Here is a 24,940-nt window from a genome sequence, read left to right on the forward strand (position 1 = left end):
GCGAAGACCACAATTTAAAACACTTCTGGCTGATAGGATTAAAGCAAAGCCCCAGAGCCACCTTGATCAAGAAGGGAGAGGTATGCAGCCCTGTTTCAGCCCGCCTATGCTCGAGTGTGATTGGCTGCGGTGTATCAACGCGGACTGCTATTGGATATTCAGGATGTCACCTTTATCTCTCGGCTCAGAATACCGCACTGCCAAGGAGGCATGAAAACTGATAACGAAAAGAGGCATATAACACTGGTGATACGGAAGAAAACGGGGACGCACTCTGTTATGGTAAGGCTCAAAATGATTCAGTTTATGTTTAGTTGCGTTTAAAGAAGGCACATTAACTTTCATCCTGCAATAAAAGCCCGGAACAAATAAAAAATAGTCTGATAAGAAGAGATGCTCAGAAGTTGGATGCAGGTTAAATTACGCTTTGTTTTGTCTTTTGCTTTTGGGAGTATTGACTAGTATAAGAAACTTTCCGTTAGCCTTCATATGATCTACTATTTGCAGTTAGAAACCACGTTCGTTATCGTTAAATCTCTAAGTCAGCCGTGATTTGCCGATCAGCGTTGTCTGCCTCATTAGCATTTGAAATTTATACTTTATTGTTGAGATATGTTTCGGAAATTCACATTGAGTGCTTTATTTGGAGCTCTCCGGGTCATTTTATGCGTGGGACTGAATTGTCTTCGGGCGCAGTTGCCGGTGTAGGTGTGATAATTGGATACGAATCTCGCGATGATCAAACCAATTAGCAGACCTGCAATGAAAGCTCTTTGTCCACCGAGGAAGCTTGCACACAAAGATGATGCCTGAATAGGAGAGAAAAGCTGAGAAAACGCAGACGATGTAAATTCACCGAAATCCGAGCCCAGCCAAATAAAATGAATTTTCATCGCACAGCGTTTGGCCCATCTACCGTATAGCCATTTGTGATTGTTGAATAATTCATAATAATGGTGACAGACTGGAAACCTTTAAGTTATGGAAAATTTATAAACCCATTATTGTGTATAAATATGTATGAAAGGTAGACTGACCATCTCTGTATGCACATACTTTGTCAGCACATTGCTTAGCTGAAGCTGGCGATGGGCAGAGGTCATTAAAGGGGGAGGTAGGACAGGTGTTGTTGCCTCAGTAATGCATGAAATAAATGTGGACTTAATTGTCGATTCTGTAAACCCCAACAAGGAGGATTTGTTAAGGTTATATCTTTAACTTCTCTCTATTTTGTTTAGTTTTTGTTATTCCTATTATTTGGCTGAATTGGTTGAATCACCTCCCAGAGATCACTTCCCAGTCAGACAGTATGGGGCAGTCTGTTTCCTGATTTCTGTGGTGGCTAACACTGCTCATGCAAGCATTTTTTCTTCTGTTTTTTTTTTCTCCTCTACCGGACAAAGTTCTGTTTTTGCTTAAAGATCTAGAAAAAAATCATTTCCTGTATGACTGAGGGGTTTTTTTTCAGAAAGATCTGCCTCCCTTGATTCTGAGAATAAAAGATTTAATGACTCATATTAAAGTCACCATGAATGGGCCAGTTCCAGATTGAATATAGAGAGTATCAAAGTGGAACAGTATTTATTATAAATAAGTCACACAGCATTACTTTAACTGATTAACTTCCCTTATTTTTTTGTCATGTGACAAAATCTCAGGAAGTACTGAGACCAAAAAATAGCTCAGACATTTGTGTTTTTTTGTTTTTAAAGTAAAATCTGCACTAATGCTGCACACAAAGCTGCCTTTGTCTCCTGCTGGTGTGAAAGAGACTGCAGTCCCTGTAAATAAAGGTTGACTCATTATAGATATTTATACTCAGAGATTAGTGGTGAGTGAGTATATACTTGAGTACTCACTTTATCTCCTTCCTAGTGCTGTGTTGGACATCCTTTTGCCTTCAGAACTTCATTAATTCTTCGTGCCATAGATTCAAAAATATGCTGGAAACATTCCTCAGAGATTTTGGTCCATGTTAACAGGATAACATCACAAAGTTGCTGCAGCACCACATCCATGATGAAAATCTCCCATTCTACCACATTCCAAAGGTGCTCTATTAGATTAAGATCTGTGGAGGCCATTTGAGTACAATGAAGTCACTCCTGTGTTCAAGAAGCCAGTTTGAAAAAATCTGAGTTTTGTGACACGGTGTGTTATCCTGCTGGAAGCAGCCACTACCACCAGACTGAACCGCTGATACAAGGCAGGTTGGATCCATGCTTAAATGTCGTTTGCGCAAACCATCTGAATTTTGCAGCAGAGACAGAGGGTCATCAGACCAGGTGACATTTTTCTAATCTTCTATTTTCCAGTTTTGATCAGCCTGTGTGAATTGTAGCCTTAGTTTTCTATCCTTGGCTGAACCCACTCTGGTATCTGCTACTGGATCCCATCTGTTTTAAGGTACCAATATACCTTCTTTGTAATAAGCTGTTATTTGAGTTACTTCCTATCAACTAAAAGCAGTCTGGTCATACTCCTCTGATCTCTGGCATCAGCAAGACATTTTCCCCAGAGAAATGCCACTCTCCCTTTCAGATAATTCTCTGTAAACCCCGATAGATCAGCAGTTTCTGAAATGTTCAGACCGCCTGTCTGGCGCCAACAACCATGCAACATTCAAAGTACATTCAAAGCTTTGAGCTTCACTAGGTCACCTTGACCATATTTATATGCTTAAATGTATTTAGTTGCTGGTATATGATTATTTGCATAAAGAACTGTGGGGCAGGTGTACATAATAAATTGAGTGTGTAATAGAGGCACATTAAGCGGGAACCACACTGCTTTAAGATTTCATAAGTTCTATCTTGCAATAGCCACTAGATGGCACCATAGCATCATCTATTCTATGTCATTGGTGACTAATCTGCGTGTTGCATAAACATGTTCTTGGTGAAGATTTTCACTTTACTTATAATATAATCTTATGATCAGATAAATGTAGTATGTTATCAGGTGAGGGGAAAAAACCCCACAAGCCTTAAATGTGTTAAGCGGTTTGTATAAAGGGCCAAGATTACTATCAAGATTTTTCTTTTTTAAGAAATTAGCATTGAAGTTTAGAATAACAATTCATTTTCAGTCGGGTTTTTTTCAATCACTATATTTTTTGTTTTCCCTTTTCCTAGTGTTGTACTTCTTTCCTCTTCATTAGCTTTTGGTGAAATGTAGATATTACTTTACACCTTGGCCTTTACTTGCCTCTCATAAAAATCCTTTAGTGGTAAAGATAATTAAACTATAAACATACTGAGTTCTTCTATAGCTGTCTACCAATACTGTTATCCTGTTGCATCATCTACAAGAATCCTGTCATACCTAATAAATACCTGGTTCCAAAGGAATCGCCACTTTCCCACAACAAATAAGAAAAGTCCCTAAAATGAACACCTTAACAAAGGTGCTGTTATTGAGGACTTTCACTTTCCATATTAGCTCACATACTTCTACTTTTTTTTCTTCTTTAAACACTGGGAGGGGGAAATGGTACAGGTCAGTGCATGCTTCACTTATTCAGTTCATGCAGTGCAAGAAAAAGTATTTATTGCTTAAGTTTCTCTCTGTGTCTGTATATTCTGCTTTGACTCCAGTAGGGTGTCACATGATTTACACGAAATCTCAAACGGATCTTGAGCTTAACTAGCTATCATAAAACATTACAAAATCCACACCCTGATCACCTAGTTGTTTCCGCATCTATTGTGCAACACCACCAACCATTGTAGTCATAAAATTCAGTATACACAATAACCACTATGCACAGTAATGGTGATCAGTTTCTCCATTGCTTTTACGTTAGGGATTCTCTCTGCTGATCATAGGTAAGAGCCATGGAAAAGGATGTCATGCATCCAGATTATAAAAACAACACGTGGTTAGTTATAGGTTATAAATTTAAGATACCAATACAAAGTTTAAGTGAAAACAATTTGCTTTATTCCTGCAGCTGACTTGAATCCTTTAGTTTATTAGCTTAAGCTGAGGCTGTCTGCTCGGTGACCTCGCATACCCTGCCAAGGAAATAATCCCTTTCCTTTCCTTCAATTATTAAGAATATCAAAGGCTTAAGCCAAAATAACACAGTCACAGAATTGTTCAGATATGTTTATTTAAAATAAAAAAGTATAAAACATCAAGCAGTCATATAAATATAAACCACAAAATCTCGAGTTGGTCTTCCCAGCTGCATATACAGAACCATGGACTTATTTTTTCATTTATGAGCCTCCAGGGCTTTGCTTCAATACATTAGTCATTTAGAATGAAATAATAAGGAGACTTTGATGTAGAGCTTAGACAATTTAAAGAAGCTTAATGTCTGCAATGACATAAAGAGAGAGAAAAGACACAAGTGGCCTTACAGTAGTTTCTCCCCTGCGCACACTTCTCCTCTGTACATACTTGGTGTCATTTTTTTCCTTCCTTGGTCTGACTAGCTACTGAGAGTCTCAGGATGAGACTTTCCTGTTTTGGCCTTTTCTCCTCTGTCGAGTCTGCTGGCGTTGGCCCCCTCTCCTTTTCTTCCTTTGTAGACACAGTTTTACATCACGACCCAACTGCTGAACTCTGGAGGGGGAAAAACATAAAGGAACACAGTTAAGAAAAAGATGAGCTTAGAAAATCCAGCAATAAGTATCAGTACTTAATATCAGACCCTTTTTCTTCGTCTGATAGAAATTTGTATTCTTTTGTTGTGCAATAAATTCACCTGCAACTGAAATTTGTTACTGATTCTCAAGCAGCAAAGCAGTAGGAAAGATTAAGTAGCAGTACAACCACGTGCTTTGTTACAAAAACCGGCTGGGCAACTTATAAGACACTGTTGGTTGCAATCTACAGGAACTTTGAAGACGGGTGTATCCCCTATGTGTTCATTAGTTTACTGACCAGTGACAAACAGATAAATCTCACCTAAGCCAGCAGCGAATCAGCTGTTTGGCCATCGGCGCTTCTGGATTCAGGCACAGTGATTTATTGTTTCTTTGCAGGGTGACTCTGAAAAACGCACGAAACAACACTTTTAGTTTACAATCAACTCAGTGCACACATGTCTGAAGAGGTGAAAGTGTGTCTGCAGTATCTGGTACTCACATGACTGTGACGTTGTGACAAGTAGAGCTTGGTAGTAACACTTTGAGTGCCTTCAGTTGACCTCTGACACCCTGTTGTGTTTTTGGACAAACACATCTCCCTGGGATAAATGTGCTGTTTGACTCTCTCACTGCACAGAAATTGTAATAAGATCAAAAGTCAGCTCAGTCCAACCAACAGCACAGGTTAAGTTACTGCAAACCCTGAAAAAGAGTGAGTTTTAGTTGTAAGCATGGATAAGTGAAAAGACTCTTACCTGTGATCAGTACACAGCAAAGGCTAAGGATAGCGAACGCACAGACGGACTGAGGATTAAGCTTCATGCTGAAGGACGTTGACACTGAGCCCAGAACCACATGTTGGCTGCTTTATACTCATGCTCCTCCCCCACGTGGTGTGTTTTCCCAGCGAGGAATTTCCCTGTACCACCTTCCCTCCACAGTATCAGGATACAGGAATCTGGGCAAGGATCAGGGACATCTCTCCTGCTTTTGCCAGAAAAAAAGCACCCATTGATTAATAGGTTTCCCTTTTGTTTTGTGCTGTCCACTAGATTCTGAAACAAAAAAGAAGACGACACAAGTGACACAGACATAAATGATGCAGCGATTGCTGTCTTTTTTTTCTTGTCCGCTTGTTTTACATATAATTACACATAAGATGCCCACTGAAGCGGCCATTAACCCCTTAATTAGATTAAGATGTTGTTTTCTGCCATTTGCGCTGCTCTATTGCAACATGATACAACATGATGGCTCCATGCCAATGTCATGTGATTTCTCCTAAACCACTGTCCTTGCCATTAACACTGGAGCAAATATTTGAAATCCTTTTCATTACAAGAGGAAAAAACATCCCAAAGATCTCCAACTTTGGAAAAAGTATGACAGCAAATAACACTAAGTTGCACTATTCTTATTATATGCTTTAAATGTATTTCTGCGTTTCCGTTCACTGCTTAAATCCACACAGACTCTCACAGTGAAAATTATTGGTACATTAGCATCACATGCATATTTTATTTTTTGTGTTTGATGTTTTTCTGCCACAGCTGCACTCTAGTCAGAATGAGTGCGCATCAGACCTACGTGAAGCTCAGTGAGGAGAAACTCATACCAAAGTAAGTGCTCCTTGCTCCATCACTGGACAGTTTTTACGTTACAGTAGAAATTCACATTTATTAAATTTTTATCAGTGCTCTCACTTTTAAAACTGATTCATCCTTTTGTGTGTTCATGCTCAGGTCTGATATCTTATCACTGCTGAAGACGTACAACTGTTACCATGAAGGGAAAAACTTCCAGCTGAGGACTCGTGAGGTAGGAAAAGCGAGTGGCTCATGGACCACCTAGCAAGAGACAGTGCTGGAGGGGGGGAGGTGACCAGAGCAGTTTTGAAAATTGCCTTGCTGGAATGCAGGACACGCTACATAAAATGGCTCACGCACATAACAAAACTGGAACCAGTTGCTACAAACCAGCACTCTGGTTTTCAGCCAAATGATGAGGAAAAAAGTCTCAAGACCGAACTGGTTTCCAATGTGGAGACTGCTCTAAACACAGACCTGAGAGTGCTGTGTTTTTTTTCCTTTGGGACAAGCAGTCGGCAAACCACAAAAAGCCCCTATTTCCCTCAAAATAAAGATATAAGGAGAAACAAGAGTTTCAAAATTTCTTCATCAAAGTCTGCTTAGCACAACATTTTTTTTCTGCAAAATGTTGCTGTTGTGGGTGTAAAGCTGTTTGCAAAAGTTTTAGTTATTTGTCAGATATTCATTCTTTAGGATTTTTGGTTGGGAGTTTCCCTTTGCGTTTACCAGCGGGTTTTTTAAGGAGGAAGCAATGTGTGCTTTGTGTGTGTGTGTGTGTGTGTGTGTGTGTGAGTGAGTGAGAGAGAGAGAGAGGGCAAGGTGGTCAAGATCTGTCCCTCTTGTTGTGCCCCTAGAGTGAGACTCACTACATTGTCACTTTTGGGAAAATCCCCCATAGCCACAGACCCAGCATGGATACAGAGGCACCAGTGCTATTACAACATTAACCATAATATTAAAATACAAAGTGGTTGAAATGTGTAAAAAGGAAAAGCCTTAATGTGTGATAAGAAGAGATTAAATAAAACATTTTTCCTTCTAATTTCCATAAAGAATGACTTCGTACACAATACAGTGGTGGAATGAACCACTGTAAGTTTATAACAGTATGTCAGAGCTGATTTTTTTCCCCCAGCTCTGCTGAACATGAAAAATGAAATTAAAATTTCTGTTTATCTAAGCTGAATATGGATTTATCTGGGGGGGGGGGGGGGGAAGGACCCTACTGAAGTCCACCACATGAGATTCAAGATTCAAAGTGTTTATTGTCATGTGTCACAAGAGAAAAGGCATTTCTTTGTGCAATGAAATTCTTTCTTTGCTTTGATGTCCACCCATAGATGCCGATTAATGTATACAACAGAAATAGAACATATAAATACAAATAGTACAAATAAATAGCTGAAGGCAGAAAAGGAGACAAAATATGGAGATTTGAAACAGATGTGTGCAAAAGAGCTATAGCTTAATATGCTGGCTTAATGTGTAAGATGACCAGATGTGCAAAAAAATTATTATTACTGTTCAAAATGGGTCAGCTGTTCAAGAGTCTGATGGCAGTGGGGAAGAAGGAGTTAGTGAGTCTGGATGTTCTGGATTTCACACTTCTGAACCTTCGTCTCGAGGGCAGAAGTGTGAACAGTCCGTGTTGGGGGTGTGTGGGGTCTTTGAGGATGGACTCTACGATGGTAGATGCTCTGCAGAGAGGGCAGCGGAGTTCTGATGATCTTCTCTGTGGTTGTTATCACTCTCTGCAGGCGTTTGCGGCCCATAGCAGTAGTGCTGCCGTACCATGCAGTGATGCAACTAGTTAGGGTGCTCTCCACATTGCAGCTGTAGAACCTGCTGAGGATCTTGGCCGACATACCAAATTTCCTCAGCCTCCTCAGGAAGTACAGCCTTTGCTGAGCCTTCTTGACCAGCTGTGTGGTGTTCAGTGACCAGGTGAGGTCCTCAGAGATGTAGACGCCCAGGTACCTAAAGCTGCTCACCCTCTCCACTTCAAGGCCCCAGATAGACAGCGGTGGGTGAGGCCTCCTCTTCTTCCTTGTGTCCACTATCATCTCCTTTGTCTTGTCAGTGTTGAGGGTGAGGTTGGCTGAAGTCCTGTTGCCGATCCTGACGGACTGGGGCCTGCCAGTCAAAAAGTCCTGTAGCCAGTCACATAGGGTGGGGTGCAGGCCAAGTGTTACCAGCTTGTGAGTTTGTGTGGGATGACAGTATTGCAAGCGGAGCTGTAATCAACAAAAAGTACCCTGATGTATGAGTCTTTGTTTTCCAGGTGGGAGAGTGAATAGTGAAGGGCAGCAGCGATGGTGTCTGACATGGACCTATTGGACCGGTAGGCATACTGCAGGGGGTCCAGAGTGTCTGTGATCAAAACACTTCGCAATGATTGGAGTGTGGGCTATGTGTGTGATTTCTGTATTATTACCGAGGGGCAACCTCCAGAAATGAAACCAATGCGGAAGTGCCACAGGAGGCTGGTTTTGGCCTCCATGAAGTTTCCCCACTCAGAACCACTTTGAGTGGGTGAATGACTCTTACACAGCTATCTGTATACTGAAGTCGTAGGGATAGTGGATATAGAGCCTTTCTGAGTTTAATTAACAGATGTCTGCTAGGCGTCACCATCACAGTCAGCAGAACGTATGAACAGGTAACTTTGACTGGGGGGCCTTCAGCTCATGCTGCGTTGCTATTCTCCCCCCAGAAAACAAACAAACATATTTCAGTTCAATTCAGGTTTATTTGTATAGTGCCAAAATTCACAACAACAGTTGCCACTAGGTGCTTTACATTGTAAGGTAAAGACAGAGAAACCACAAGTCAGATGACCCTCTGTGAGCAAGCAGTTGGGTGGCGGTGGGAAGGAAAAATTCCTTTTCTTTACCGGAAGAAGCCCCCCAGCAAAATCGGGTTCAGGAAGTGGCGGCCATCTGCCATGACCCAGTGGGGCCGAGGGGAGGGAAACAGGACAAAGACATGCTGTGGAAGAGAGCCAGAGATTAATTATTACTAATGATAAAAATTCAGAGTGGTGTATAAACACACAGAGTTTATACACTGAAAAAGAAACACTCAGTGCATCATGGGAAATCCCCAACAGTATAAACCTATTGCGGCATAACAAAGAAAAGATTCAGGGTCCCGTAATCCAGGCCTAACTATAAGCTTTATCAAAAAGTACAATTTCAAGCTGGATCTTAAAATTAGCAAGGGTGTCTGTCTCTCAAATCCAAATTGGGTGCTGGTTCCCCAGAAGAGGATCTGAAAACTGAAGGCTCTATTTACAGAGGCAAAGCAAAACAAGACCTTTTAACCGAGAGCACACAATATCCTCAACACATTTTCATTTGTTTTGCAATTTTCTGGTGGGGTCATGCTCTGAAACAAATTGTACAAGCAGACAAATGACCTCTTTTTAGCTTCAACGATATATGAGCGGTACTTCCCAAAGTCTGACATGCATAAGCCCACATTATCAGTACCCTCCTTTGTCATGCTGGTTATGACTGCTCCAGAAGCACTAAACTACTGTGAACCAAATCATTAAAGTGAGCTGGTACTGCAATAACTTCACCGTGATATGGGTGTTTTAACCTTTTCAGTACCATATTGTATGAATTAGCGTAACTTATAGTTAAAGTATAGCAGTAGAATTCAGCTGACGGGGCACAGTGACTTTATTGGGTGGGTGTGGACCCCCGAGGCCCGTTCATAACGTCAGCAGTGCCTCACTTCCACTACTTTAAGTGATTAAACTGGGCCTCTTCAGTTTGTGTGTGCTGTTGGTGTGTATTTGGAGACTTTTAATTGACTTGTTTAACTAATAATATGGCCTGTTGTGTTGTACAGACTACAGAAGTCTGCTTCAGTTTCAGTGAGGGAAATTCCAGTATTTTATTAGTCTTTTACTTATGATAAAGGTGCTTTTTACCATGCATTAATTATAGTTAAATGTGTCTGTGCATTGCATCCATACAGTTTACAAATGCAGCTTTCTACCCAGGTTTATTAGTGTTAGCTGATAACTTAGAACTCCACCCTCTTGTTCACATGTGGTCACTTCCAAGAAACCAACATGGCAGCATCCAAAAATTCAACACATCAAAGAGTGGAGCCCCAAACCCATGGATGATGTCACAGTGGCTTCAGATGTATGTTTGCCTTCGGCTATTACTCAATATTCCAGTTAACAACAGCAGCAGCAGCAGACACAGAGAGAATCTGTGTCACGGGCAAAACAAGACGATGACGCATTCACAGTGACAATGATTCATACACATAAGCTAACTTTACAGGTCACACATCACCAACTCTTACTAGATTCATATTACTTATTTTTGTCAAGAACAATGTATTGGCTTTCTTGATAATTAAATATCAGCTTTATTGTAGTGGTAAAGTTCAAATGCTGTCTCATTTTAACTGAAAATACACTCTCAGTGGAGAATTATTGCTCAGCAGTAATGTTGATGCAAGGACAAATAAAAATGAATTATGTCTATGTTTAGCTGCATGAGAACAGTTGACAGGGACTTTTGGTTAGGGTGCATCAGTAAATCCTAAATGCTAATTTTGCTGGCAAACAAGCTACTCAATCTGATTACCTAAAGCTGTTTTCACTCAAATGCTGGACAATGACAAACATAGTGGCCATGTAGAACAAGAAAAAGGGCCTGTTTTCACAGCTGGATGTACTCCACTTGGTTTAGGGTTAAGAAGCTGCTTGGGTCAAGGGTGCAGGGAGCAGGACACAAAGCCCAGCCATTTGCTGTGAATTCTTCATACCACTATCTGCTCAATTCTCACGCACCCACTGTTTGTCCCACTGTTTAGATTGTACTGTGAAAACTCCCATTCCTTAAAACAGTTCTGCTAGGAGAAGTTTTAATGTGCTTCTGCATGGTTGTTGTCAAGTCTGTCTCTGTTATCATAGAGTAAGTACAGTGTAACACACATTCAAAGCATTACCTTTTGTTGTTTTACTGCTTGTCTGAGTTTCAGGATTTCTTCAACTATTCTTAATTGCTCCACCTTACAAGGTGTGTACAGAAAGACTGAACAATTCAGTCTTGAATTCAGTCTTTTATAATGGTTGTACCACAGGAAATGCAGGAATAAGTCATAAAATAAATAAATCATCAAGCACTTTTTTAGATTATAAACATAGTTGCCTCTACCAGTGAGATTATGCTTTTGGTAGTGTTTGCATGTGTGTGTGCCATTCTGTCTATAAACGTGGTAGCTCGAAAACCTTTGAATGAATTCTGATAAAACTTTGTAGGGGTGACGAGTGGGGTTGTGTTAACAGTCCATTGAAATTGGGCTCACATCCATCAAGGTCTTCAAGGTCAGTCTAATGATTTATTGGTGGAAGTGCTACCAAAAAGCCTTAGAACTTAGAAACTGTATAAAGTGTGGTATGTATTGTCAACATATGCAAAGTACTGTATAGAAATAAATAATATCATGCCACATTTGACCTCTGACCTCTCCTTCAAGTGATAATAGTGCTTATTGTCATTGTTTACATTAACAGCATATATCGATATACCAAAACCAGTTTAACCAGTACCACATAACAATTTAAATGCATGTCCAATAATCCCAAATATGAATACTTTTTTGGAAAACTAAAAAACTTGTGATCAAAAACCTTTTTAACTTGATACTTATCACTTAACATTTAAAGGACATTTTAGTCAGGACATCTTAACAAATGAATGCTACACATGTATTAGATCCACATAAACAAAAACAAGTAAAGCATAATTATACTCAAAATTATGTCAAGTATATTTAAACGGATTTCAGTGGGGCAAATGACAAAATCTGTATGTTGCACTCACTTTTATTGCACTAAAAACATCCTAAACTACGTTTAAAAAGAGCAAAGAAAAAAGTATTAATATATACAAAATACAATACTGTTCCCTTAAAAGTAAATACTGCCCAGTGAGTGAGCTGTCTTGGTGGAGGTTTCGTTGAAAAATGAAAGTGAATTCCACATGGTTTCACCTTGGAGTGAAAGACCCCTTATTCGATTCCAGGAGGAAACACAATCCTCTTGGAGTTGTGTCAGAAAGGAAAACCCTGCAAAATGAAATACGCCGAACTACCAGCTGTGATGACCCCCTATGAATAAGGGAGCAGCTGAAAGTAGTTTCTTTGTTTTGTCAACTGTTATCAAGAGCAATCTGACCACAGGGTCATGCTTCATCTTCATCCACTAAACAGTAGATATTTTGTAGATACGGCTCACAAATATTGCACTGTACTGACACTCCTTGATTATAAGATAAAAGTAGAAAATTCCTCCTGTGAATTACTAGAAAATATGTGTCTGTAATTAGACAAAGCCAGACTTGCACAATCATTCAGGTTGTCTTTGGAAAGACACATGTGAAGTGGCGGTTGGACGCTGCAGAGATATGTATTGTTTTTAAGAATCACTCATGATCAAATTCTAAAGGTGTAGTCAGGTGATGTGTATTAGTCATACTGGAGGAGGAGGAAATGTCAGGTGCTTTGAGGTGGAAGAGTAGTACCATCCAGAATAAACAACCCCAGGACCTGTGGGAAGAAAACAAATTCTAACATGTACACTTTTAAAGAGTATCACTGCAATATCTGTAATAATGCAGGTGTAGACTGCCGGAGGTGTCAAATTCTCCTTTCACTCCTCAGATTGCAGAGCTAAGTTTCAAAACATGCTAAAGAGCACTTCAGCATCTGGGTTTGTCTTAAACGTAAACGGTGGATACTGTTTGGGTGTATTTTTCAGACTATAAAGGCTACCACACTGTTGTATGGTGCAAAGGTTTCAGCCTGATCTAAGTAAACACTGGGCTCACTTCAGCCACTCCTGGACGTTGCACAGGAGTGGTAGGTTGGTTGGTATATAATATTGCTCTATTAACCTCCGGTGTCCGTCAGTGAGTATATAGCGCACTCTAGTGGCCGAATCCAGGTTTTGAAATGTAGCCCCCATTTCTCACCGCTGGATGTCACTAGCATGCTGAGACTAAAAGAGGTAAACGGAGACGGGGGAGGAATCATCGTGGTAGATTTGTAGCCGTGATGGAAGAAGTTTGTGAACTTAAGTTGAAGCACAGACAAAAAAAATTAAATGGACCATTTACAAGTCGTGCATAAAAAATATTATCATTAGAATTTACTTGGGGGGGGGGGGGGGACTCTCACTAAAATGCCTTCTATAGAATATCTTAATCCATGTTCTAACATCCGGTTAAGGAAATCCCAAAAAGTTGGTTCTGTTCATCTGGACCAAATGTTTTTCCAACTGAAAACTCCAGGTGAACAGAATCAACTTTTTGGGACTTCTATAAAATAGTTACTTGTCTTTAAATATAATTACATGTTATATTCTTTGGATCATCATCAGTGATGTTTTGATATGTAAGCATTTTACTACAAATGTTGTTACTATATTTTTTGTTGCAGTAGGTCAAAGGATGTCATTTTAACTACAGCTGTAGCTTTGGTATGATACTGCACAATATTTTACTATATTTATTATAACACTGAATAAAATAGAAATATTCAGTTGACGTAAGTGAAAGTATCAGCATTAAATATATGCTCCTGCAGAATGCTGACTTTCATATTTTTATATATCATAACTATCAATACTTTAAAAAAAACATGTAATGTACTATTTTAATATTGGTTTAGATTAGTAGTGTATATTTGTCCATATAGTGTGAAAAATGTCACTCCTTCCCTTTTTTCACTCCATTACTTTCCAGATGTAATCAGTGGCTGTTTGACTGTTGATCACATGATCACATGAGTGTCTGTTTATTTTAGCAGGAGAGTTGGTCTGCTATAAGAATGATTTTAGATTTAGAATTTAGAATTTACTCATTCAAGTGTTGTTTTAAAATGTTTACCTCTGTTATATAGTGTAGATGAAGTATAGAGTAAAATTCTTTCTGTAACAGGGTTTCACTAAAATATGTGCTGCTTGCCTGCGGACACAACCTCTCACACTATGGATGCAAATAACAATTGTTGTTATTGTCAGTAGAATAGGATCATCTACCTTTTTTAATAAGTAGGGTTTAATTTGACAGAAAACCAAAAAAAAGTCTATCAAAAGATCTCAGATGTTTAAAGATTTTTGTTTTGTTTTTAGAGAGTGTGACTTAACACACAAAGAGTTTTTTTTTAAGTCTTCTTCTTCTTTGTGGATTAATCTCAGAAACAAAAACATGCTAATTCAGACTTTGTTGATTATTTTAGTATTTTATTGCAAACTATAGCCTTTACATCTTAACAAAATATTTCTTTATGTAAACATGTAGAAGTGCAGGAAAATAAATAAGTCTTCGTTTTGCTCATGAGTCACATAGAAATTTTATCACCGAGCAAATACCAACAGTTCACTTCCTCCTGTGGCTCCTTGTTTGGATACTCCAAAGTACCTCCAGGGTTTCCCACAACAACAACCAAACTTCTCTTTAAGTCCTTATCTGTCCAAACAGCCAGTCTACTGGGTCTTTTCCCTTGCAGTCACGTTCTCTGCTCATCCTGAGGGAAAAATCCTCTGTGCCGTTGTTTAGATTCAGACTGGAAGGTCTGGAAGTCCTTAGTGTGCGCGGAGACCCGCGAGGTGCTGAGGCAGAAACTGAGAGCTTCATCTGAGCCTTTGAGAACTGCCGCAGCCTGGGGGTCCTCTGGAGTCTTACAGGGCCGTAGCTTGGGGCCTCAGCAGGTCGGGCAAGAGCCTGGATGCAGGTCATGTAGTCCTCTAGAGACTGGGAGCTCTGGGTGGACTGGGAGGATGAAGGGTTGACAGGCAAGTCCTCGAGTGTCTCGGTAATGGTTGGCAAGTGAGGCAGAGACAGCAACAACTGTCTGCGTTTCATGCTGCAGCGGAGAGGAACAATAAAATAATTAGACTCTGGGAAGGGGGTTCTATTCAAGAAAAAATCAAAAGAAATACAGATTATAGCTCTAATTTCTAATATTTGACAACATATAACTGTGCTGCTAAAACATCTGACATAATCTGTAAACATCCCTAATTATTCTCATTACCATTTTTTTTTAAATTTAAAAACAGGAGCTAAACTGAAAGATTTTTTCCCCCTTTCCTTATTCTGTATTGTTTCCTGGAAATAATTACTTCCAAATCATTAACTTAATTTTATAACTCTTTAGTTAATGTTGAATACACTTCTAGGATTTCTCTAAAATAACTTGTGGGGATAATTCATTTGTAGTCCTGAGGAACAGCTAATAATGAAGAAGTAAAAGAGGAATCATTCTCACCTTTGATACTTGTGTTGTAGGTTTGACATGCAGAGAGAAATAGAAGTGATGTCCAGTCTTTGCAGTTGAGTCTGAGTGGACTGGAGTGTGTATCCAGCCTTTATAGAGGCACGCTGCAGCACAGTGATTAACCGCTAGATCCAAAAATAGCTCAGCTGACCTAACTCGCATCTGTGTGAATTTGTGTGCGTGCACTTGAGGGTGTGTTCATGCCTGTTCAGGAAACTCAGGAGTGGTGGGTCAGCGAGGTTCAGTGGTGCAGCTGCACTGAATGTTTATATTTCCAAAACAATGAAGCCCCGTGAGCGCCTCCAGAAATCCACTTTCTGTCTCTTCTCTCCATTCTTTAACATTTATGATTGTTATCATTATGAAAATGAAAACAAGCATAATTATTCTTTCAGTCATTTCCAACCATTATGCCTCCTCCTGATCCCTTGTTATAAAACAAACAGAAAAAAATATCCATATATACATATACATATACATATACAATATATATATATTAAAAGTTTAAAAAACAAAACATGAGGATTATGTCCGTAATGGCTCAGACGCCTGTAAAAACTGTTTACATAAAAACTCATCAAATCATGTGGTTACTTCAACAATCAGTCTCATGCACACAAGTGAAATGCATGAAAGCAGAGCATACACGAGGATGCATCACATGCAAGCTGCTCAAAAAGTACATAAAATATCTGCCCTCTAATATGAATTGTTTTGTTCTTGTTTAATTAATAATTAATCTGTTTGAGCTTAGTGAAGCCAAGTGTTTGTATGTAACACCTCCTTAATTAGAAGAATCCATTAAGATTTATTACATTTCAGTGGAAATGATTCAATCTTATTGGAATGTATGTAAATTGAAATGTCAAAACTTGCATATATTTAAAATTCTCTGTGACTTATGAATTCCAGGTGTATTCAGCCTTTTCCAATGATTTTACTTTTTATTACTTAAAAATTATACTTTAAAAATCGATGCTTGTTGTTTTCACTGGTGTCAGCTGAGCAGTTGGGCTTCTGAGAATTAGAAATTATTTCTTCCATTTCTTATCTGTGCTACTTTGCTGTTGAAACTGCTATAATGATTTGATTCATCAGCTTTTTCCCTCAGCAAATCTGTTAAATGATATTTATTGTATTTCTGGGTAATGAATTAGTTATAGTGGTGATATAACAAGTTGTTTCAGGCAAGCGGACGTCCTAAAAGTGTGGTGGATGGCTGTTATCACAGTCACAGATGTGTGGTATCTGATTTATCATTGATCTAGCTTTAATACAAAACAGAACCTTGACTTGTTGTTGAACCTCTGGATTTATTTTTCACATTAACACGCCGAAGGCCCTTGATTTCTGCTTTAGTTCTGCCTTTTGTTTTGCATTTAGCTGTAAAAGCAAACAGTTTTGTTTTCTACATCCAAAGCACGTACGGCATAGTTTCCAATTGATTCTAATTTTAGAGTTTCACTTTTTTTTCTCAACAAAAACAACAAACTCGCCCCCTGCGTGTACGTGACCCACAGCAGTTGTTAAGACTTTGTTCCATTTCGGCCCTCCCAGACGTGATTCATTCTTGTAAAAAGGATCAAGCGACACGCCCTTTTTTCCACAGTTTCTGAGAGATGACAGAGCTCACCCTGCAGCTGTGAGCGAATGTCCCAGCACGTACACCTGATATTGAACCATGGTGGCTGCAGGCCAGCAGGATATCCCCTCTGACAATGACTGCTGATAATTATTGTCATACGTGTGTTTGTGTCTGTATGCAGGAGGATGGAGAGTTTGTTCTTGAAGGGCTGCTGAACATCTACTGGGGTCTATGTCGACCAATAAGACTTCAGATGTATGATGACAATGAAAGATTTCGTTTCAGCAGGTATAACGGCCTAATTCAAATGCCAGCTTCTAATTTCAGTCCATTTCTAAGCACTTTGAAGCCAAAAGCCAATGATATGTTTCTGAAGAGAATGATTGGCAGTTTCATCAATACTCAGAATAATTAAAACAATTATTCTAGCTTTGAGCTAAGCTAAGATAATTCTCTTTTTACTGTAGCATCATAATTATCTGAAAGATGCTAATTTGCTCATCTAGCTGTCTGGAAAAAAAAATGTAAATCCATTGCTTACTTAAGGCTTTCAATCACATCTCACCAGTTCAGAACAAGGTAAATACAATAACTTCACATAAACTGTAAAGATACATTAACCTTGTAAAAGCCTGAACCATGACATTAGGTGCGAGAAAATTCTCATTTTTAAAACTGGAATGTTTATGGAAATGTCTAACATTAAAAAAGTAACTATCAATTTGCATATTTGACTTGTAATTTCTATTGTATTTGTATCATACTACAGTTTAAAAATTGCTACGTCTGACATTTTTGTGCAATGTATGGCTTAAAAATGTATTGTGCAATTTAACTGCACACTGCTAAAATCACACTGATAATGTAAAGATAACATAAAAACTCATGTATCAAATATGATACGCTTGGTGTTCGAGGTTTAAAAACATTTTCCCTTCGTTTGTCTTCTACAAAAACAGCAGATTTACCGTGGCGAAGCAGGTGTCAGCAGAGTCTAATAATAACTCGCTTGACCGAGAAACCGGACCAGCAGGTGAGTTTGAAACACGTGCGGCTATTCTCTTTCACACACACAAACCTGCTGGATTAGTTCAGATTACACACCTACTGAAGGAGATTATGGTCCCACAAGTGCTTCATTAAGCACAGTGGTCAGGTAGACTCACGTGTTGGGCACATACGATCATGAGATGCCACTGAAATCCGATCACCAGCTCTATAAATAACCAGTTAGACTTGTTAGAAAGGCCTCTATCAAAGCCATCACTAAGTGGTTTTGATAGCATCTGTTTTCTCACAGAGGCACCTTATGACCAAAGGTAAACAACGCAGCAAATTTGTAAAATTTGGCAATCGGAATCAGTGGTTTAACATTTTGTCATACAGTGGTGATGTGGTCACTATTATATGACAAAATTAAAAAATATATGGAAGAAAAAATGAATATTCACAACTAATACTATATGATCTACTTTTTACTGTTATAAGTTTAGATAGATTGTGATTGTAGAGTTGTAATGTACTGGTGAGAGTCTCACAAGCTAATTTGGAAAACTCTTGTTAACTTGTAGTGTAACACTCATTTGTCAGAGCTAGCTCTGAGGAGCAAGATTTGTCTGACTTTAACACCATATTAATAGCTGTTTGATTTATGATTGATTATTGGAAAAATCCTGGTTTCCTGCCAGTTGCAGGACATTATTGTATTTATTGAACTATAGAAATTGCTTTAAAAAAATTAACTGAACAAGGGTGCTGATAACAAATAAAGAAATCATTTTACTTATTGATGCTAATAATTGTCTCATAATTGGGAAGAAAATACCGCAGGCTGAAAACTAGGCTGCTGCTGCTCATGTAAAAAGAATGTGTCAGCAGATGAATAGTTTTTATTGGATATAAATGTATGAAATATGTTCTCCCCTAACCCCAAAATGCTTGTTCACATATTTTAATGTTACATTTAATGTTAGTATGAAGTACAGGATATTGAATATACACCCACTCTCCACTTTATTATCCCAAAAGGAGGTCTAACCCAGTATAACCATTACTGGATTAGACCCCCTTTTGCCTTCAGAACGGCTTTAATTCTTTATCCAGAAGGGCGCTGGAGACAATTATGAGATTTTGGTCCATATTGACATGATAGCAACACATAGTTGTTGCAGGTTTATTGGCTGTACATCCACAACTCTCCTGCCTACCACATCCCAAAGGTGCTCTATGGGATTGAGATCTGGTGACTGCAGAGAGTGCAGTGAACTCACTGATATGTTCAAGACACCAGTTTGACACGATTTAGGCTTCGTGACATAGTACGTTATCCTGGTGGAAGCAACTATCACAAGATGGGTACACTGTTGCCATTAAAGGACAGACATGATTATGACAACAAAACTGAGGTTTAAATGTCACATGCTCAGTTGCCACTAAGGGGCCCAAAGCGCACCAAAGAAATATCCACCCTGACAATCCACCACCAGCAGCCTGAGAGGTTAATACAGGGCAGGATTGATTCATACTTTAATGTCATTTACATCAAATTCTCGCTATATTAGCTGAATCTTGCAACAAACACTGTGACTAATCAGACCAGGCAACATTTTTCCAGTCTTCTATTGTCGAATTTTGGTCAGCTTGTGTGAACTGTAGCCTCAGTTTCCCGTTCTTAGCTCACAGGAATGGCACCTGTTGTTGTCCTCCGCTGTTGCTTCGAGATTCAACATGTTCTGCATGCCTTGGTTGTAGCAAGTGATTATTTTTTTTTTTTTTAACTTTTTATTTAGTACTTTTTCCAATTTTATAGTACATGCAAACAAAAACACAAAAAAAAAGAACACAAAAAAAAATAAAGAAAAAAATAAAGAACACCCAATCTGTGGAAGAGGGGAAAAGGGGAAAAAAAAAAAAAAATCAACAACAACGAGGAGAGGTCCCTGCCCTATGGGGCTGAATGAGTCTTATAAGCTATCCATTTTGTCCACTGTTTTCGGTGTTTGTCAGATTTCAGTCTCAAAGTGTAGGTCATCTTCTCCATTATATACATGTCCTCGATTACAAACAAGTGATTATTTGAGTTACTATTCCCTTCCTGTCAGTTCAAAGCTGTCTGCCAAATCTCCTCTGACCTCTGACATAAACAAGGCATTTTCACCTGCTGCTTACTGGAAATTTCTCTTTTATGGAGTGCTCTCTGTAAACCCTAGAGAGGGTTCTATGCGGAAATCCCAATAGATCAGCAGTTTCTGCAATACGCAGACAGTCCTCTCGGGCACCAACAACCATGTCACGTTCAAAGTCAGTTAAATGTTGTGGTTGGCTTTGAACTTAATAAGGCTCTCTAGACTATTTCTCTATGCCTAATCAGGAGCTGCTCCTACCTTATTTGGTGATTAGGTATTTGCAGTTGAATCATTGTACCTGTGTTAAAACAGGTGTGTTTTTTCTTTACGTGTCTCCCTCAATGAGGTGGTGACGTGGGTGGTCAGGATGAGGACGACTCTCCCCAGCTACTCAGGACCAGGAGTGATGCTTCCTTCATGCGTGTTCAGAGGAGGTCAAAGACTCACACTGCCAGAGACCTGCAGCGTTTGCGCACACACAGGTTCTCAATCAACGGCCACTTCTACAACCATAAGGTACATAAACAGAACAGTACACCCGTTAATGTTTCTGGTTGTTGACACATCTCCAGGTGCAGAGGGGCAGTGCTTTCCTGTGTGGGTGTGCCTGTGCTTTAGCTGAGTTTTATAATAGCCAGCTGTGATCTCATTTCATTAATGTGCCACAGGGAGGAGAAAAAAAGGGTTACACTGTGTTCCTGCATCAGTCTCTCAGATACAATAAGTGCATGTTGTTTTTGAACAGAGTCCAGGTACAGAGTGAGAGATTTCCTTTCTGCTTTAGACTTCCTGTGGAAAATGTCCAGGGCACTCAAGCCTAGAAATCCACACTGAAGTGTCGATTAAGCAAAGCGCCTCTACTAGTACTCTGTCTTCTACATAGGCATTTTCTGTTGTGAATTTTTCCATTATTGTGTTCTTGCCTCCAGACATCTGTTTTTACTCCAGCCTATGGTTCAGTCACTAACGTAAGAGTAAACAGCACCATGACAACTGGACAAGTCCTGAACCTGCTGCTACACAAGTTTAGGGTGAGCAATAAAGATACCGGTCTCACTTCAAGTTGATCAAAATCAAGTATTTACCTTATTAATATATTCATTTGATAAATTTTGTATACTTGAAAATGTGAGTGAAGTAAGCAGTTATTATCATGGGTGATCATTTCGGTAAATCAGTGGTAAACTGGATCTTGCCACTGACAAACACACAGTGCTAGCCTGGACACAGCTACAGTTTCATAGGCAGCATACTCAAGGAAACCAGTCCTTCTAACCTGCTGGCATAACAGCAACATTGTTTTTGAACTAAAAGCTTTCTATGCCTGCCTTAATACTTCTGTCTTCTAAGGTGGAGAATAAAGCTGAGGAGTTTGTTCTTTACATGGTGCATGAGTCTGGTGGTAAGTGAGACCTTTCGATCTGTGTTGTTGTTGTGTTTTTTTTTTTTTTAATTAATTTTTTTATGTTTTTCTTACTAATTGTGTGTTACTTTGCTTATGACCTTGCAGAAAGGACACGACTGAGGGTTGGTGAATACCCACTGGTGACACGTGTGCTTTATGGACCCTGTGAGAAAATTTCCAAGATCTTTATCACAGAGGCGGACCTGGGAGAGGAAGTCACATATGATGTGAGGATGGGCTTAGTGCCACTACTCTTCTTTTATCTTGTGCGCGTGACTTCTTTTTTTCTTTTCTCTTTTTTCTGTAGACACACAACAAAGCAATGGCGCAATGATAGACAGTTGGGTTATAATTAGCAAGCTGAGAAAAGATTTCCTGTTTAGGGACTGATGTAACAATGGCTAACATGACTAAATCTGTGACAACACTGTAATATAAATAAGGTTGCTGCTCGGTACATTCCCCGAATAGTCTATCATTTGAATCACTCTAAATTAAGAAAGGCAACACTATTTTTGCACAAGTAAACAAAAGTTTTACCTTTATTTAAAATAATAACTAAAAGCCAAATCTCACTTGTCTGATTTCGGTTCATTGTTCATTGACATGTCCTTTTATTATTGTTGTGTCATCTTATAGTTTTTAAAAGATTAGAGTTTTAAACAAAATGCCAAAGTAATATTTATTCCCAATTTTCTCTGGGTAAAACACAGAAGTGACTTTTGACTATTTGTATTAAGACAACTGGAAAACTGTTCATTACGTGTTCAGTTGATTATTTCAAATAAAGTTGAGGGTTTTTTTTCTTGGAATAAATATTTGTGTTGATTTAAGTATTTGTAGTTTAAAGTATATTTTATTTTGTTTGTGTTATGTGCTAAGAGTGTGTGTTTGGTTTAGCAGTTTGATTATCACTTTCTGCAAAAAAGGGACTGTGGGCAAATCCTGGACTTGCCCCCAATTTATGTTATGCTATGTCTGGGAAAATTAAAAACGACACGATAAATATAAATTTTCCGAGCTCCCAGCAGGCACAACAACAATTTAATAATGAACAGTAAATGTTATATTTATTAATAATTTTTTTTAAACAGAGTATAAATTAGGATTAGAGTCACAAATAATGGGTAAACAAATATCTATACATCTATATTATGTATACTATATCTATGCATCTCAATGAAGTTAAGAAAGAATAAAAAAGAATGGGGTGCAGACACCCCAATTACTCCTGCAGGTGTGAACACAAAGTGCACAAGTTACAGATATTCATCCATATGGCTGTGTATATGGGCCACAATTTCAGCAAATTCCAGTCACAATATTCACTCTCACACACAATGCAGACCTTTCCATAAAAGCAAACAATATATCAGTTGCACTGAAAAGCACAAGAATACAATAAATAACAGTAATGAGTACAATCTGCCATCTTAGTGCTAAACCAGGGAAAAGGAAAAAAACTTTGTTTTGTGTAACATTTATTTGGATAGTTCTCCCTCAAAATGATACGTTTGAATTTATCTTTTTCCAGGTTGCCCAGTACATAAAGTTTGAGATTCCCGTTTTAGACAGCTTTGTAGAAAAACTGAAAGAGGAAGAGGAACGTGAAATAATCAAACTGACCAAAAAGTAAGTCAAGAGTCTCTCCTTTCATAAATGTTGTAAATCTCAACTGATTTATTTCATGATGTGGAGCCAATATGCATATTTCCTGTCAGTATTACTAAATCAAAACAAGGCAGTCACTCTTCAGTTAAGGACAGTGTCACGGCTTATTGTTTGCAAGCTTATATGATCTTTCACCTCATATGACTGAGATTTCAGCCTACTAAGCCTGACATTGTATGTACTTTTATGACGCATGTGGCCTTATGAGTCTGTTTACACAGTTCTGTGGGAAACAGACTTGCTTCTCTTCTGGAGACAAAAGGCACATCATCATAAGAAAAATATTACATTGCAATGTTAAGATCCGGTTTAAGGTTAGGATAAAGTTTCCAGGAATTACTACAAGTTAGTGATGGAATCACAATTGTGCCTTTCATGGTTACAGTTAACTTGCAGCAAATTGTCTCAACCTGTATTCTTTTTTAGGATTTGTGTTCTAAGTAGCTAAGCTCCACTGACAGTCTGACGAATAAGTCATTCATTACACGTTCTTTGTTCAGTCTTTTCATTAAAATAATACCACCCTTCAGTAATAAATAAACATGTATTTGGGTGTAAGTGTAGACATGCAACACAAAGCCTTTATTCGAGTGTTTCTTTTCCCCCCACCTCTGCAGGTACAGTGCCCTGAAATCTATGATACTGCATCAGCTTGAAGACAGAGCTCACACTGATGACAGAGCATGATTGTTTCTATAGGCGCGTGCTGATGTGTAAGGGGAATGGGTGGGTGCAACACTAATGATTGTTGTTTTAGTATGGGAATAGTTCCAGATACTTTAGTGAATGTAGAGGTAAAGGAGAAAATGTGAGTCACCACTTTGTATCATCTATTCTGTCAATATTTTTACAACTAAGTGCATCACTGTTTAGATATCTTCTATTAATATATTCACATTTTGTATGAAAATCTTTACTGCACATATGGATATTTATACTGAAGTGTTTTGGTAATGTTTTCTCTGACTTGGACCTTTTTTATCTAATAAATCAGCTTTAGTGTTGTCCTTCAAAAATACAGCTTGATGTCTTATAATAATGAAGCTAAGCTTGGGCTTACACACACACACACACACACACACACACACACACACACACACACACACACACACACACACACAGCCATATTTATTATTTCCTGTGTTTCCACAGACTGAACACACATTAGCATTGTTCTTCTAAGCAGCCCTCTTTGCCAGCTACTTCCCATGAGGTGTGTCTGTGTACGTTTGTGTGTGTGTGTGTGTGTGTGTGTGTGTGTGTGTGTGTGTGTGAACCCTGAACCTTTCAGCATTACACAATAGAGGTATCCTGAGAGAGTATTGCTGTTCCTTTTTCCCACAGATTTACAAACGGCAAGACTTTTGTAATATTTTGTGGCTCAACCTTGACTTTAAACACTGACCTACAATCACTCACTATTATTGTTTTATGAGATTATAACAGTAATTCAATAATGCTCCCTAATCCCAACCATTAATCTCACATATATTTACAGAGCTCATCTTCTTACTAAAGCAAATTTAGTTTGAAATATTGGGCAAGAGGAAGATTGGTCACATTTATCCACTACTTAAGGGAATATTGCTAAAGGTTAACTGTGTCCAGCTAAGGAAAGCTGTATCTTATGAACTTCTAAAACCCTGCAGAAATGG

The 24,940-nt window shown here is 38.7% G+C and overlaps 3 protein-coding genes and 1 pseudogene across 3 annotated transcripts; 1 reads left to right on the forward strand and 3 right to left on the reverse strand.

The window, feature by feature from the left end:
• The first annotated feature begins 178 nt into the window (after window positions 1–178).
• Window positions 179–24,301, forward strand: rassf4a (Ras association domain family member 4a). Its single transcript, XM_006808004.3, has 11 exons — window positions 179–282; window positions 6,149–6,217; window positions 6,341–6,416; window positions 17,266–17,372; window positions 18,044–18,117; window positions 20,556–20,725; window positions 21,139–21,240; window positions 21,560–21,611; window positions 21,720–21,841; window positions 23,149–23,246; window positions 23,903–24,301. Exons 2-11 carry the CDS (start codon window positions 6,165–6,167, stop codon window positions 23,970–23,972), a joined length of 924 nt encoding a protein of 307 aa, XP_006808067.1. The 5' UTR covers window positions 179–282; window positions 6,149–6,164; the 3' UTR covers window positions 23,973–24,301.
• Window positions 4,097–5,433, reverse strand: LOC102798110 (growth-regulated alpha protein-like). The gene is made up of 4 exons (XM_006808003.2): window positions 5,354–5,433; window positions 5,098–5,227; window positions 4,918–5,001; window positions 4,097–4,572 (listed from the first exon to the last, which is right to left on the reverse strand). The coding sequence occupies exons 1-4, from the start codon at window positions 5,418–5,420 to the stop codon at window positions 4,455–4,457; spliced, it is 399 nt and encodes a 132-aa protein (XP_006808066.2). The 5' UTR covers window positions 5,421–5,433; the 3' UTR covers window positions 4,097–4,454.
• On the reverse strand, window positions 7,722–8,687 carry LOC148099922 (uncharacterized; annotated as a pseudogene).
• LOC102797809 (uncharacterized) lies at window positions 14,442–15,603 on the reverse strand. The gene is made up of 2 exons (XM_006808002.3): window positions 15,491–15,603; window positions 14,442–15,085 (listed from the first exon to the last, which is right to left on the reverse strand). Exons 1-2 carry the CDS (start codon window positions 15,517–15,519, stop codon window positions 14,677–14,679), a joined length of 438 nt encoding a protein of 145 aa, XP_006808065.1. The 5' UTR covers window positions 15,520–15,603; the 3' UTR covers window positions 14,442–14,676.
• Window positions 24,302–24,940: the final 639 nt, after the last annotated feature.

The sequence above is a fragment of the Neolamprologus brichardi genome, chromosome 13 (assembly GCF_056152115.1).
Source record: "Neolamprologus brichardi isolate AB-2024 chromosome 13, ASM5615211v1, whole genome shotgun sequence".
NCBI lineage: Eukaryota > Metazoa > Chordata > Actinopteri > Cichliformes > Cichlidae > Neolamprologus > Neolamprologus brichardi.

Bases quoted from the DNA above. Each gene is read 5' to 3' on its own strand.
- LOC102798110 (XM_006808003.2), bottom strand. From the start codon at position 5,420: ATGAAGCTTAATCCTCAGTCCGTCTGTGCGTTCGCTATCCTTAGCCTT. The intron at 5,002-5,097 runs GTGAGTACCAGA...TGCGTTTTTCAG, and splicing joins TGTCACAACGTCACAGTCAT to AGTCACCCTGCAAAGAAACA. The intron at 4,573-4,917 runs GTGAGATTTATC...TTCCCCCTCCAG, and splicing joins CTGATTCGCTGCTGGCTTAG to AGTTCAGCAGTTGGGTCGTG.
- rassf4a (XM_006808004.3), top strand. From the start codon at position 6,165: ATGAGTGCGCATCAGACCTACGTGAAGCTCAGTGAGGAGAAACTCATA. The intron at 17,373-18,043 runs GTATAACGGCCT...CTACAAAAACAG, and splicing joins GAAAGATTTCGTTTCAGCAG to CAGATTTACCGTGGCGAAGC. The intron at 21,612-21,719 runs GTAAGTGAGACC...ATGACCTTGCAG, and splicing joins CATGGTGCATGAGTCTGGTG to AAAGGACACGACTGAGGGTT.
- LOC102797809 (XM_006808002.3), bottom strand. From the start codon at position 15,519: ATGTCAAACCTACAACACAAGTATCAAAG. The intron at 15,086-15,490 runs GTGAGAATGATT...TCTCCGCTGCAG, and splicing joins CTACAACACAAGTATCAAAG to CATGAAACGCAGACAGTTGT.